The following is a 12,037-nucleotide window of genomic DNA, read 5'->3' as shown; positions in this document are numbered from 1 at the left end:
TAATTTCACTTTATTCGTACCTAAAAATACTGAAAAATTCTATCACAAACGGATGACAGATACCGAAACTGTCAAAAAGTATATTGGAAACGTTCGATAAGAGATCAAACTAATAAAATTTACGGTTTTTTTCAATAAAAGTTCTTTTTTTTTCATATAAGATTATTTGTAAGTCAATGTATAAGATTCTTTTTTTTTTTTCGCTTTTGTTATCCAATTATTGTGTATCTCATTTTTCTAATTTGCTTTTAGCTACACAATTTTGCTAAACCTTCGAAACATCTTCGAAACACATAACATTTTTCCACTATTTAAAAATTTCGGAAGATTGCCGAACAGTATTTGAGTCTATGGCCATTATCTATTTCTTTCTAATTATTTCCATCTCATTCTTTTTATCTCTCATTTGCTCAGCCGGGGGCTCGTGTGCGATTTGTAGTCCGGAAAAAATCAAATTTATAACAAAAAATGACCATCTCAGATGTTAAAACCGCCCAAGGTCTCAGTGATCTGAACAAATATTTGGCTGATAAGAGTTACGTGTCTGGGTAAGTAACTTTTTTGTTGTCTTTGAGGTTGGAATTCAGAAACACGTCAACCTTGTAAACTTGCGAAACTGCACTCTAACCTCTATTTTTAGGAATAACTATTAGTCTAAGTAACAATATTTGTATTTTAATTAATTATGTAGAACAGATACAAGGTATAATAATAATTATTACCAATTAGATGTTTCATTTGTAAGAAATATTTCAGATACACTCCTTCTCAAGCCGATGTGCAAGTGTTCGAACAAGTAGGCAAAGCGCCGGCTGCTAGCCTGCCGCATGTGATGCGCTGGTACAACCAAATCGCGTCATACACCCCCGCAGAGCGCAAAGTCTGGCCTGCGGGCACAAATCCTCTCACAGCTGGTGGAAAGCCAACGACCCCCGCCCCAGTCAAAAAGGAAGAAGACGACGACGATGTCGATCTCTTTGGATCCGGTGATGAGGAAGAGGTTAGTGCAAGTTAACCAACTGTAATATTAAGTTTATTGAATTGATGTAAATTTTTTTTGTGGAATTATTCCACTATTGTATTATATTATAGTTATTAATACAAAGATCAAACACTAAGAAAAATCCCTTCGATCCAACTTGACAACCAAACCAGCACCTTCAACATACCATGCCTGATGTTCTCCCGACTGCTATAGAATGAACCAGCAGACCTTATGAATTTTTCTATGTGCTTGTTGCAAATGTTTGTATTTAGTTTTAACTACTTTTTTGCCATAGAGCCCTCTATGACAAATCTATAAAAGTTTTTCTTCACCCAGAATGTATTAATACAAATTAGTGGAGTAATTAAAAAAAATATATTGAATGATAGTAAAGTACCATGATATTCAATAAACTTAATTATTACTTAAGAATTACCAGTATTAATGACAATCAGATATAGTGTCAAAGGCCATAGATTTTAGTAAATTAGGTAGACTACCATATATTCCAATAAAATGAAAAAAATCTACTGATACAATATTCTTTTGACTTCACAGGATGCAGAAAAAGAAAGGATCAGAGAAGAACGTCTTAAGGCTTATGCAGATAAAAAGTCTAAGAAACCAGCCCTCATTGCCAAGTCATCCATTATCCTAGATGTCAAACCTTGGGATGATGAAACAGATATGAAAGAAATGGAAAAGCATGTCAGATCCATTGAAATGGATGGTCTTCTCTGGGGAGCATCAAAACTTGTTCCAGTCGGTTATGGTATCAATAAATTGCAGATCATGTGTGTCATTGAGGATGACAAAGTATCTGTAGATCTCCTGACAGAAAAGATCCAGGAATTTGAAGACTTCATCCAATCTGTAGACATTGCTGCTTTCAACAAAATCTAAGTGAAGCATTTTTTATTTATTAAGTCAAACATTCAATAAAATCATATTTTTAACAATTACTTTTATTTCACAAAAGCTATTTACAAAACACCAATTAATTTCAGTCAATATAGTAGGCCAAAAATATTTTACAACAGAACTTGTCTTATACAGATTTCACTACGGCAATGTATTATCACATTTCAGTCACACACTTTCCAATGTACTGTATGAAATATTAAGTTCAGAACACTGTCACTTCACAGGTCTTGGAATAAAGACCTGGCTACTCAATGACTAGCTTTGGTTTGTTCAGGGTAACTATTACTCATTCAACCTGTATACCTTTCTCGCCTATGGTGGCCTGCAGGAACATGTTGGGAATGTCATTTCCAAAATAAATCTTATTGTTGAGAGCCAGAGCCTCATATTTTTTCAACTCTAAATATTCTTTGGTGAGCAGTAACTTGTTGGCTTCAGCCTGTTTCTTGAGGTGGTAGTAATCTGCCTCAGCTTTAGTCTGTTGTTTGGCTTTATGGATGCTGTCTTCAATCAGTTCTATTTTCTGAAGGGATTCCTTCTCCATAATTTTCTGTTCATACTGAATTTTGGCAACTTGTGCTTCTTTTTCTGCTTCTATCACTGCCTTTCTCCTTGCAGTCTCTGCTTCTTTTTCCACAACCTAGAAAATGATACAATGTTTTAGATTAGTAATAATAACGCACACACTCAACATAGCCCCGCACTAGGAAAACCCTGGGTCGCGGGTGCCATGGACACACACACACACATAGACAACCACAAATTACAAGCCAAACTCACGAGAGAAATAAATGTAGACCATACAAATATATCTCCCGGCCCGGGAATCGAACCTGGAACCTCTGCGCGATAGTCGGCATAGTAACCGTCCAGCCACAGAGGCAGTTAGATTGGAACAATAGGTAAAAACTAAATATTGTAACTTGCTTTCTGATGTTGCGCAGCGATAAGCAGTTTCGATTTCTCAGCCTCCATAAGTTCGTAATTCTTTCTAATAGCTTCAGGGATTTTTGGTTTTGTAACTCTTACAGCTTGTACCCTTAGTCCAGGTGCCATTTCATTTAAATCTTGCTGCAGAGCCTAAAACAACAGTTCCAGTGTTATTTAACTACACATAATCTCAGTACAGAGTACTAAAAAAACCGACCTCAAAGTACGTGGAATTACGTCTATTTGCTAAGTTTCATTGAAATATCCCGTAGTTCGCCACTATACAGGACTTGATACTGGAGATAATAAAAATAGGTTCTCACTATGACACTACTCAAAGTATATCGAGGGAAAAGCGCCTTGAATTTATGAAATAGCAAAATCAACTAAATAATTGCTAAAAGTAATTGCTCCTAAATTAAAGTTAGGCACTATTTATGAAAATGAATCTTCATGCGTGAACAGCCACCCTTTGAGGTGGATGATTTCCTTCAAAATGAAATGGGACCACTATGGAAGTACCCCGTATCCAACAAAAAAAGAATCATGAAAATCGGTTCACAAATACTGGAGTTATCGCGACACATACCATAACATAACATAACAAAAAAAAAAAAGAACATACAGTCGAATTGAGAACCTCCTCTTTTTTTGAAGTCGGTTAAAAAATGTTATACATGCAATGAAATTGTTATTTCTTTCTGCTACTTACAGTTCTTAAGTTCTCATCAATCTGATCAAAGAGATCAATGTAGACCTCATGCAGTGAGTGAGCGCTGCAGAACTGATTTAATTCATGGTGCACCTTGTTGAATATTAGCGTCTTATCATAGTCAGCAGTGAAGTTTCGAACTACATCAAGAACTGCAATAAAAACATAGTTAAGTGGCTTTCTGCATTATCACTTTTGCAGCAAATTATAAGAATGCAACAGCAACAAAGGAGACGGCCATCTGGGCGGAAAATGGAAAATGTAATAAGTTGAGGAATGGTTTCAAAAAAGGGTTATATTTTTCTAATACAAAATTTATAAATATCAACCTAATCCTTAATTTGGAAAATGAGATATCTTAATTTAATTGAGATAACAGACTAAATTATAATCGATTAATGTGAATGGCGTCAAATAATTAAAAATAGAAAACCGTTAGCACCGTATGATTAATTCAATCAAAATAATTATATCCGTTAAGAATTTAATACATTCAAAAGTTTTAAACAATAGATACATACATTACATTACAAAAATAAAATCTTAACATCAATTCTCATTTACTAATCAATTCATTAAAGTCTATATGTTTCATCGGTACAGTATTTTTAGTCTGTGCTACAGTGACAGCTTGTTGTTGAATTACCAATCTCTCATTTTCTAGCTATTTCGTAAATTACATTTTGTCATGGAACAAAAGTTGTTGTATATGATGTCAGTAACATTAAGTAGTAAAGTATTAATTGATACCACTTTCATTATTTTACATCTTGACCCAAGATTGCATGAAAGCGTATGCATCTCCTTTGCTTTTTATATAGGTTAAGGTATGGTCTCGCTCACTAAACATGTGCTTACACATTTTTATACAATCACATTGCTACAGCTTACCACTATTTGGTTCCAACTTATTGACCACCTCAATTCTCTCAAAATATATCATAACTCCTCCGCTCGTACCACATGGTACATTCTTCACTTCATCTGTCTGTAGAGTTGCCTGAATAATTGAAAAATGATATTTATAATTCATAAATATTTTATCTTGGTACATAATAATTTAAAGGAAGGCTTTCTAATAGATGTTCTTATTTTACCTGTATAGCTTTATATGATGTTAGGAGTGGAATCATCATGTGAAAACCTGGCTGGCTAGTTACTGGGAGTAGAGCTCCACCCTAGAAAAAAATGTTATCTGATATGATATGATATCATACACGATGAGCTTACGAAAATCAAAATAAATGTACCGTGCGATATGATCCTCTATAGGTCCCAGTGCTAAGCATAAGTTTCAGTAGGTAAGAGGTTGGAAATATATAAATTTCATTTCCTTGTGATATACTTACGCGGTAATAAACACCGACGTGACCCTCCTCAACTTTGTGCAAAGAGAAGTGCACAGTAACGCCCACAGCCAAGATAATGAGCGCCAGGATCGATGACTGGTCCGCCATAGCTGGGCTGCACCAACAAACAATGTATTTGTTTAGTATTATCATTGAACGTCTATCCACTCGGATGTCGCACAAAGCATACATACCTCAAACCAAAACTCACTACAACAACGGGCGGTATGATGAATGAGTTAACACTGTATACTCCGCAGTAACATGAAGATCAATTTCAACTATAATATTTGGCTATTTCAATAGATAAATATGAAACCCCTCGGTATTTAAGGCAGTGGGAAAATCGTAGATCTCGCCGAATTTGTGACATATGTTTGACAGTGACATTTGTTTCATTTTTATACTAGCTCGCAGTATCCAAAATAATCTAATTTTCTTAATTCAGGTTCTTGAATATTATTATATGGTCATTAAAAAAAAAAATCACGTCACGGATTAAAAACATTTTTATTCATGTAGGTTAAACTGTTTCTTCCTTATCCGCAGGACTAACGTAGGTTTTGCCTTCAGCATGAATAGCGTCAAGCACTGTGCTCATTGTCGCCTTTAACGCTCGGTACTCCTCCAACGCTTTTGCACATAATTCACCTTCTGGTGAGTTCCCAGGCTCAATGAACAACATTTCTAAAGCACGTTTCAAATATTTTTCTGCTCGCATAAGTTCATCCTGAAGAAAATGGTAAACATTAAAAACTCGTCATGACATTAATAAAATTACAATTGATATTATTTCTACTATACTACAACACGTACTAAATACTCAGTTCCAGTAATTTCACGACCGTCAAATAACTTCTTTGCCAGTTGCACCATAGTAGAGTGTAATTCGTACATGGTTATAGCTGAAAGGCAATTAAACACAATACAATCGAACATGTTGTGATTAAAAAGACCATTTCCGAATAATTTGCACGTTTACGCTAAATCGAGTGAGAACCAATAAAATCTTTCGACTCGCGGACATATTACTTATTATCAGTGTGTGATATGAGCATAAGTTATACTATAACGAACGTTTCATAGCCCGCCAAACCCTAAGAATGAAATAATCACCTGTAGTTCTACATATTCCAGGACTAAGCGTCTCGATGATCGGTAGTAACTCTTGGCAAAGTTCGATCTTACGTCGCATGAGCTTCTTAGTAGGCCGCGGTTCCCTGTTGATAGCGTCTCTAAGTACGCCAGCCAAACATTGCTTTGCATCTAACAGCAAGTAATGATTTGGAGCTAACACTAAAGAAACGTTCCTTATGTATTCTTCTAGTTCTTTCTCGTCTTTTTTATCTGTAACAATTGTTATTGATATGTAAATAAATCTAACGTACCAAGATCTCAAAAGTACTCCATCAACAAGAGCCTTGCTCTTAAATAAAACGAATAATATAAATTATTTCGCTACTATTTCAATGTACAGGATTTTTTTCTATACTTACTGAGTTTGCTCTAGCAGGTAACACATCTACTCAGATCCAATTGAAAACTTCCATTCTCAAATTGGTTTTTATTATCGGTAATAGGTACTAACCGGAATCACTAACACGTGCACACGGTGCTTAACTTGCTTAAAAATATTCTAAATTATCAACTTTAGTTAAAGAAACTTACTAATAGCATCCAACTTCTCAGAGCAGCACTGCACCTTATAACCAATAATTTCTGAAGGCAGTACCTTGTCGCACTTGTTACAAACCCACCCCTTGTCGCCTTCGGTTGCATAGCCCGTCTTACATTGAGGGCATATCGCAGAACTCAAGTAAGTACTAATTTCTGTGACGTCAGAACATCGGGCACACGTGCACATGAAATACTTTCCGATTAATAAATGTTGCTGACGAAGGGTTGTACCCTAAAAAATAAAATTCGTAAGTTCGAGTAAATTATTTTTTGTTGTAGTAATATTGGTACTATATCTGTATATTAATTTATTATCCTTTTAATGTTAAAAATTGTGTCTACATGTAATAGTGATTTAATTTTTTGAGCATTTGCTAAATTATGGCGGTCAATTTGTCCAGTAAACTGCGCTCTTTATATGCACGTACGTACCCAAAATTTTTCGTAACTTTGTAATCGTACTTACTTTCAAAGGGTCTGTATAATTAAAATAAATAGCTTCACCTTTCTTAATATCAACGCTAGCATGGCACACTAGCAAATTATTGTCGTTTATGGATAAATGAGTGTTTCCGGTACAATCGTGAGCCATGAGTGCTGCCTTGAGGTACACACCTCGGAGGAACTCTGAGCACCCGATGCCCGGCATAGGTGGACCACGAGCTTCGAAGCTGTTTATGTCGATGATAGCGCATATCTTTTGTACAAGGTCTTCATCCGTGTTGTTTTCAAGGAGGCCAAGAGATTCTACAAACTGGAAAATGATAATATTTGTCATCTGGGATAAGTATGTCCGATACTGTGCACACACAAGTTTAAATTATCGACTATTTAAATAATATTTTCAAGTTTTCGTTCTTTACCTTTACTGTATTTTGACAGTACTGCCACACTTCACTGTTCTTTCTTTCTTCAAGATGTTTCTCTAGCTGCATAAACTCCGCCCATCCTTGTAGATCGGTGTTTTTCTTCAGCAACACTCGTAGTACAGTCAGTGAGCCCACATTCTGCACCATTGTCATAGGACTTATACCTTTTGTTAGCTTTAGGTCGCGAAAGAAATCACACTCTGCCTTTGTATGAAATTCTAAAAGAAAAGAACTGCTTCAAGTATGGAAACACAGGTATCAAACGAAAATATCATGAAGATGTCGAAGAAAAAGAAAATTGTTCAGCGACATTTGAAATTTTCAATTTAGCCAGAACGTGGCCGAGTATGATCTCGCCACGTACTAAGACTCCAAATGGCAGAAGAAATTAGTGTTCAACAGTAGGGACATGCACTTATCATTTCAGTGATTATTGTGGTTGGAACCTACAAAAAGGGTGGTACCTTGATGTGAATTGTACAGGGAAATTTATATCAACTTTAGCACTAACTGGCGTTAGTATCTGGACAACCATCGTCTGGGCAAATGGGCGCGACGGCGCAGCTCTTGCAGACAAAGAACTTGCTGATAACTGGCAGATAGCAGTTGAAGCAGACGAGCGCAGTGTCGCTGCTGGGGCCTAGAACAAATGGCTGTTCCGACAGAATCGTCTCGCCTGCACGCAGGTCTTTAGCCGCTGTCAGGTACCTAAAATGTAGGTAATTCAGAAGCATTACATTATTTAAATTTCTGTACCAATATGTTTTTATAATAATTGTTTATTTGTTATTTAAGGTGTGTCAGCATAGAGTTTAAGCCTCAAGCCACGCCTCATTTTTAAACCTAAAGTCAAGTCTACAAGAAACACGTAAGATTAGTAGTATCCGTAGATTTCATATTATACAAATCTATAGTACTATCAGGAATTCTAGTACATTTTAAAATTAAAGGTGTATGTAACAGTGGGAACATTAACAGTGTAATATTAGTAGATGTAACATACCTGCCAAATTTTTCCGACTGCTGGATTTCGTACTTAATAGACATGTTTTGATGTCCTTAGACCAAACCTAAGCAGGATGAACAGTCTGTCAGTAAACGAGAGAGCTGCACTAGGCGCCTCATATGCAGTCACGCAACTGAGTATTTTCTCTCCACACGTATTCATTTATAGACCTGCGCACGTTGCGATATTTTTAACTTTGACAATGTAGAGCAATCATTGCCCCCATAATATGATCTATCGGAAATAAATACTGTAATTTAAAGAGGTAACGTTGTTGGTTTTTCACTAGTTATTCATAGAGACGATAGTAAATTATACGCTCCGCTTTAGATCTAAAATAATGTAAAAAAACAAATAGAAGACGCTCTCACTCACAGCTGCCGCCATGCTAGATGACCAGTTTTTCAGTTGAATGCAACTATCTCCTTTTAATTTCATTAGGTGCGCGAGTTGTCAATTGTTCGATTTAAAACTAACGCTCGCCTTCCACTGCGAGCGGAGCGGGCTCCGTACGAACTCCTATTGACTCACAACAGTAAATATCACGAAAGTGCTTCCACCACAAACGAGTGAGCAGAGTGAGTTACAAAAGTGGTCGCAGAGTCGCGCCGGTTTCCAGCGGAATCCGAACGTACTCCGTTTGCCTCGCAACGAGTGAGCGAAACGGACTCGGCGTCATTATGTCGCACGCTAGTTTTGAATGGACTCCGCATGAGATATAGATATACATATGGCAATATAGTATAGGGATTAACGTGCTCAGAAGGAAAGCTATTAATATTTGAAGACTACAACGTCCCTACAATATATTACTCCCCCATTGATCTCTACTCCCCCTAATTTATTCAGAGATGAATTATACACATATTAGAGGGTTAAAAAAGCATTTACTACGACTTAAACTTTGAAATTTCTTTTTCACAAAAATGATTTTTTACTTTTCCGCCGCCTAGCTCACTCTGCTAAGCCCACTTGCTGTAGAAGGCAAACAACTCGCTCATACGACCCATCTCTTTTCCCGCCTCCACTAGTTTTTTAATCCCTCTCCAAAAGAGTCATATTAAAAAGGGAAGGAAACTATAAGCAACACAATCTCATGGAATGAAAAATTATACTCGACCTCGTGTCGGTTGGTCTTCCAATAAATATTCAACAGATTTTAATTAAACAGATGTTTAGGAAATAATACATTTATTTAAAGTATTTACAGTATTTTCTTATACCAAAGAAGTCTTACGACTATTAAAACATACAATTTACACTTTCTATTTATGTACATTTATAATATAGATACATGTTGTGTTCATATATCGAATTTTTTTTTAAAGAATTCTATGTGTAAAAAATATATACAAATTTTACATCCATTCAAAAACGGATACATGCATTTGATTGCGATTCGAGCGCATTGTCAGCTCATAGTGTTTATTTACAGTTAAGTTTCGTCATTGCATTACATAAAGGATTATTCATCATCTAGAACTTATTGGTGTTCAGAAGTTATTGATAGAGTTTTCGTTGCACATTTTTTTATATATATATACCAATTTGATACGTTTAAGGCGCCTTCTAATTAGACGCCTGTAGAAGCGCTGCAACGGCGCGATAGTGGCGCAGCAGCCGCGCGCCTGTAGAGCTTCAATAACAATGAATTCACTAATTGTGACTGCAAAAGTGGCGCGCGCATGTTACGACCGTGTCGTAGCAACTGTGTTTCTAAATGTATTATTGAGATTTTTGTGAAATAACTCCACTAGTTTTTATTATGATTATTAACAGAAAATTCGAACACGTAGAAATTTTTTTTCGACCCGATGAGACTTGAACCCACGACCATACTGCACCGTAGTATTGCTCTTACCAACTGAGCTACGCTACGAGTCAAGTTTTCGAGTTATCGAAATTCTCCTATGTGTTTTAGTTAAAGATCTTTGTACTGGATCTTTCAGCATTCTGAGCCGCTAGTGACATGTAGTGAGAGACTTTAGAACCTCCTTCACCGCAGCCACCACCTTTACAGGTGCTTCAACTGACGTAAATGGCGCTTTATGCGCTTCTAAATAATGTATGAAAATTAGTGGTGCCACTGCAGCGTTACTATAAGCGTCTAATTTGACAGCGCTCTTCGTTGGAAATACAACTATTACCTTTACACGATTTTTTGAAACTTTTAGTCGATTTCCTATATACAAATAATACGAAATAGCCCATACAAAACTGTACAGAAAGTTGGAAAAGAGAAAAATGATGTTAGATCATAAGTAAAATACACAATTTGTAACTGTAATTCCTGCGATTCTAATAAACCAGTATTTATATACTTACGAACTAACTAAGTAAGCTTAGCCACTTGTTAGTCAGGCGCGCGAACAAAATGTTATGTTGACAGTAGGTACTTTTATATTAAAATATCGCTAAAATAACGGATTAGTCACGTATTTAAGTCGAATATTTTCTCGACATGTTTCGAACCAATTCGTGGTCCTTAATTATGAGATTCCGCGGCGGTGACTCGACGGAAACCTTTAACGACGAAAAATTCGACTTAAATACGTGATTTATCCGTTACTTTAGTTAATATATTGGATAGATATTAGACTCTCATGGTGGTTTTCTACTTTTTTTATTGTTTACATGACGAACGGCGATAAGCCGCGTGTAATATTAAACACTTGACACTCGAGAACCAATTAAGCCACTGCAAAAATAATAACGTGGACGATAAAAGCACTTGAGTAGCTTTTGTTTAGACTCTGTAGTCTATCTCTGTAGTTATGATTGTAATTCGGCGGCTTTATTTTCGAACTTCCGAGTGCATTGACCACTTCAGCGAAATTTTCATGGTATTTTACGGTTTAACTCCTAACCACTTCGTATATTCACTTCACGATATAACATATTTAAAGGTGACGAGCATTTAAATACCAATCGATTAACACCTAGAATCATATGAAAATATTGTTTTACTATTTTTAAAACAAATTAAAAACAGTAAAGGAGGGAATTTTTCGTGGAATTCGCGAAAATGACTTAAAAAAACTATAGGTCGCGAGAAAGAAAATTGACGAATCCTGTCAAAATTCAATAATTTTTTTTTAAATTCAAGTTTAAATTCAACCTATATTAAATAAAGTTTTGTGTTTCAATGATATTTTACCCCAAATTGTCTGTTTTAATGAAGAAGTTTTTTTCTAAAGAACAATGACAGAGTCCAATGACCACCGCTTTGAAGACATTTTTCTCCAAAAAGATTGTGATTTCGATATGATATCAAATGTTAATGTAACACCATCAGAACAAATAATGACGGTCATGTTAATAGGTAATAATTACAGAAATAAATATCAATGGCATACATCACAGCAGCCGTCTTCAGCAAACACTCAACATCAACCCTCGCGGCACAAGTTGTGACATTTTTTCCACCTAGTATATAAAGAGATGTTCTATGTATATACTAGGTTATCAAGTATTAAACTGACAAATATTATTTAAAATTTGGTGTAAGAATATGAATAACACTAAAGTAAACTGCAGAATTATGTCAAATACAGTGTTGCCAGGGCTCCTGAATCGAAAATTATA

The 12,037-nt window shown here is 35.8% G+C and overlaps 3 protein-coding genes across 4 annotated transcripts; 1 reads left to right on the top strand and 2 right to left on the bottom strand.

The window, feature by feature from the left end:
• Positions 1-404: 404 nt before the first annotated feature.
• Positions 405-1,945, top strand: LOC113231229 (elongation factor 1-beta'). The gene is made up of 3 exons (XM_026465450.1): positions 405-548; positions 757-1,000; positions 1,544-1,945. The coding sequence occupies exons 1-3, from the start codon at positions 469-471 to the stop codon at positions 1,886-1,888; spliced, it is 669 nt and encodes a 222-aa protein (XP_026321235.1). The 5' UTR covers positions 405-468; the 3' UTR covers positions 1,889-1,945.
• A 104-nt stretch (positions 1,946-2,049) lies between these two features.
• On the bottom strand, positions 2,050-5,248 carry LOC113231228 (erlin-2-like). The gene is made up of 7 exons (XM_026465448.1): positions 5,095-5,248; positions 4,901-5,015; positions 4,649-4,729; positions 4,443-4,551; positions 3,552-3,703; positions 2,837-2,989; positions 2,050-2,549 (listed from the first exon to the last, which is right to left on the bottom strand). The coding sequence occupies exons 2-7, from the start codon at positions 5,006-5,008 to the stop codon at positions 2,196-2,198; spliced, it is 957 nt and encodes a 318-aa protein (XP_026321233.1). The 5' UTR covers positions 5,009-5,015; positions 5,095-5,248; the 3' UTR covers positions 2,050-2,195.
• A 174-nt stretch (positions 5,249-5,422) lies between these two features.
• Positions 5,423-8,960, bottom strand: LOC113231442 (SET domain-containing protein SmydA-8-like). 2 transcript variants are annotated; one of them, XM_026465763.1, is made up of 9 exons: positions 8,828-8,960; positions 8,450-8,686; positions 7,958-8,154; positions 7,441-7,664; positions 7,044-7,331; positions 6,569-6,809; positions 6,017-6,247; positions 5,717-5,805; positions 5,423-5,630 (listed from the first exon to the last, which is right to left on the bottom strand). In XM_026465763.1, the coding sequence occupies exons 2-9, from the start codon at positions 8,491-8,493 to the stop codon at positions 5,424-5,426; spliced, it is 1,521 nt and encodes a 506-aa protein (XP_026321548.1). In that variant the 5' UTR covers positions 8,494-8,686; positions 8,828-8,960; the 3' UTR covers position 5,423. The 2 variants fall into 2 exon arrangements, with proteins under 2 accessions (XP_026321548.1, XP_026321549.1); XM_026465764.1 differs by lacking the exons at positions 5,717-5,805; positions 8,828-8,960 and having other exon boundaries at positions 5,586-5,630; positions 8,450-8,590.
• Positions 8,961-12,037: the final 3,077 nt, after the last annotated feature.

Source organism: Hyposmocoma kahamanoa, unplaced genomic scaffold, assembly GCF_003589595.1.
Source record: "Hyposmocoma kahamanoa isolate Upper Pololo Valley unplaced genomic scaffold, ASM358959v1 65, whole genome shotgun sequence".
Lineage (NCBI taxonomy): Eukaryota > Metazoa > Arthropoda > Insecta > Lepidoptera > Cosmopterigidae > Hyposmocoma > Hyposmocoma kahamanoa.
The sequence above is the reverse complement of the archived record's forward strand: the minus strand, read 5'-3'. Positions and strand labels throughout refer to the sequence as shown.

Bases quoted from the DNA above. Each gene is read 5' to 3' on its own strand.
- LOC113231229 (XM_026465450.1), top strand. From the start codon at position 469: ATGACCATCTCAGATGTTAAAACCGCCCAAGGTCTCAGTGATCTGAAC. The intron at 549-756 runs GTAAGTAACTTT...GAAATATTTCAG, and splicing joins GATAAGAGTTACGTGTCTGG to ATACACTCCTTCTCAAGCCG. The intron at 1,001-1,543 runs GTTAGTGCAAGT...TTGACTTCACAG, and splicing joins GATCCGGTGATGAGGAAGAG to GATGCAGAAAAAGAAAGGAT.
- LOC113231228 (XM_026465448.1), bottom strand. From the start codon at position 5,008: ATGGCGGACCAGTCATCGATCCTGGCGCTCATTATCTTGGCTGTGGGC. The intron at 4,730-4,900 runs GTAAGTATATCA...ATTTTTTTCTAG, and splicing joins ACGTCGGTGTTTATTACCGC to GGTGGAGCTCTACTCCCAGT. The intron at 4,552-4,648 runs GTAAAATAAGAA...TCAATTATTCAG, and splicing joins CATCATATAAAGCTATACAG to GCAACTCTACAGACAGATGA.
- LOC113231442 (XM_026465763.1), bottom strand. From the start codon at position 8,493: ATGTCTATTAAGTACGAAATCCAGCAGTCGGAAAAATTTGGCAG. The intron at 6,248-6,568 runs GTAAGTTTCTTT...CAATTGTTACAG, and splicing joins TGAGAAGTTGGATGCTATTA to ATAAAAAAGACGAGAAAGAA. The intron at 5,806-6,016 runs GTGATTATTTCA...ATTGCCTTTCAG, and splicing joins TGGAATATGTAGAACTACAG to CTATAACCATGTACGAATTA.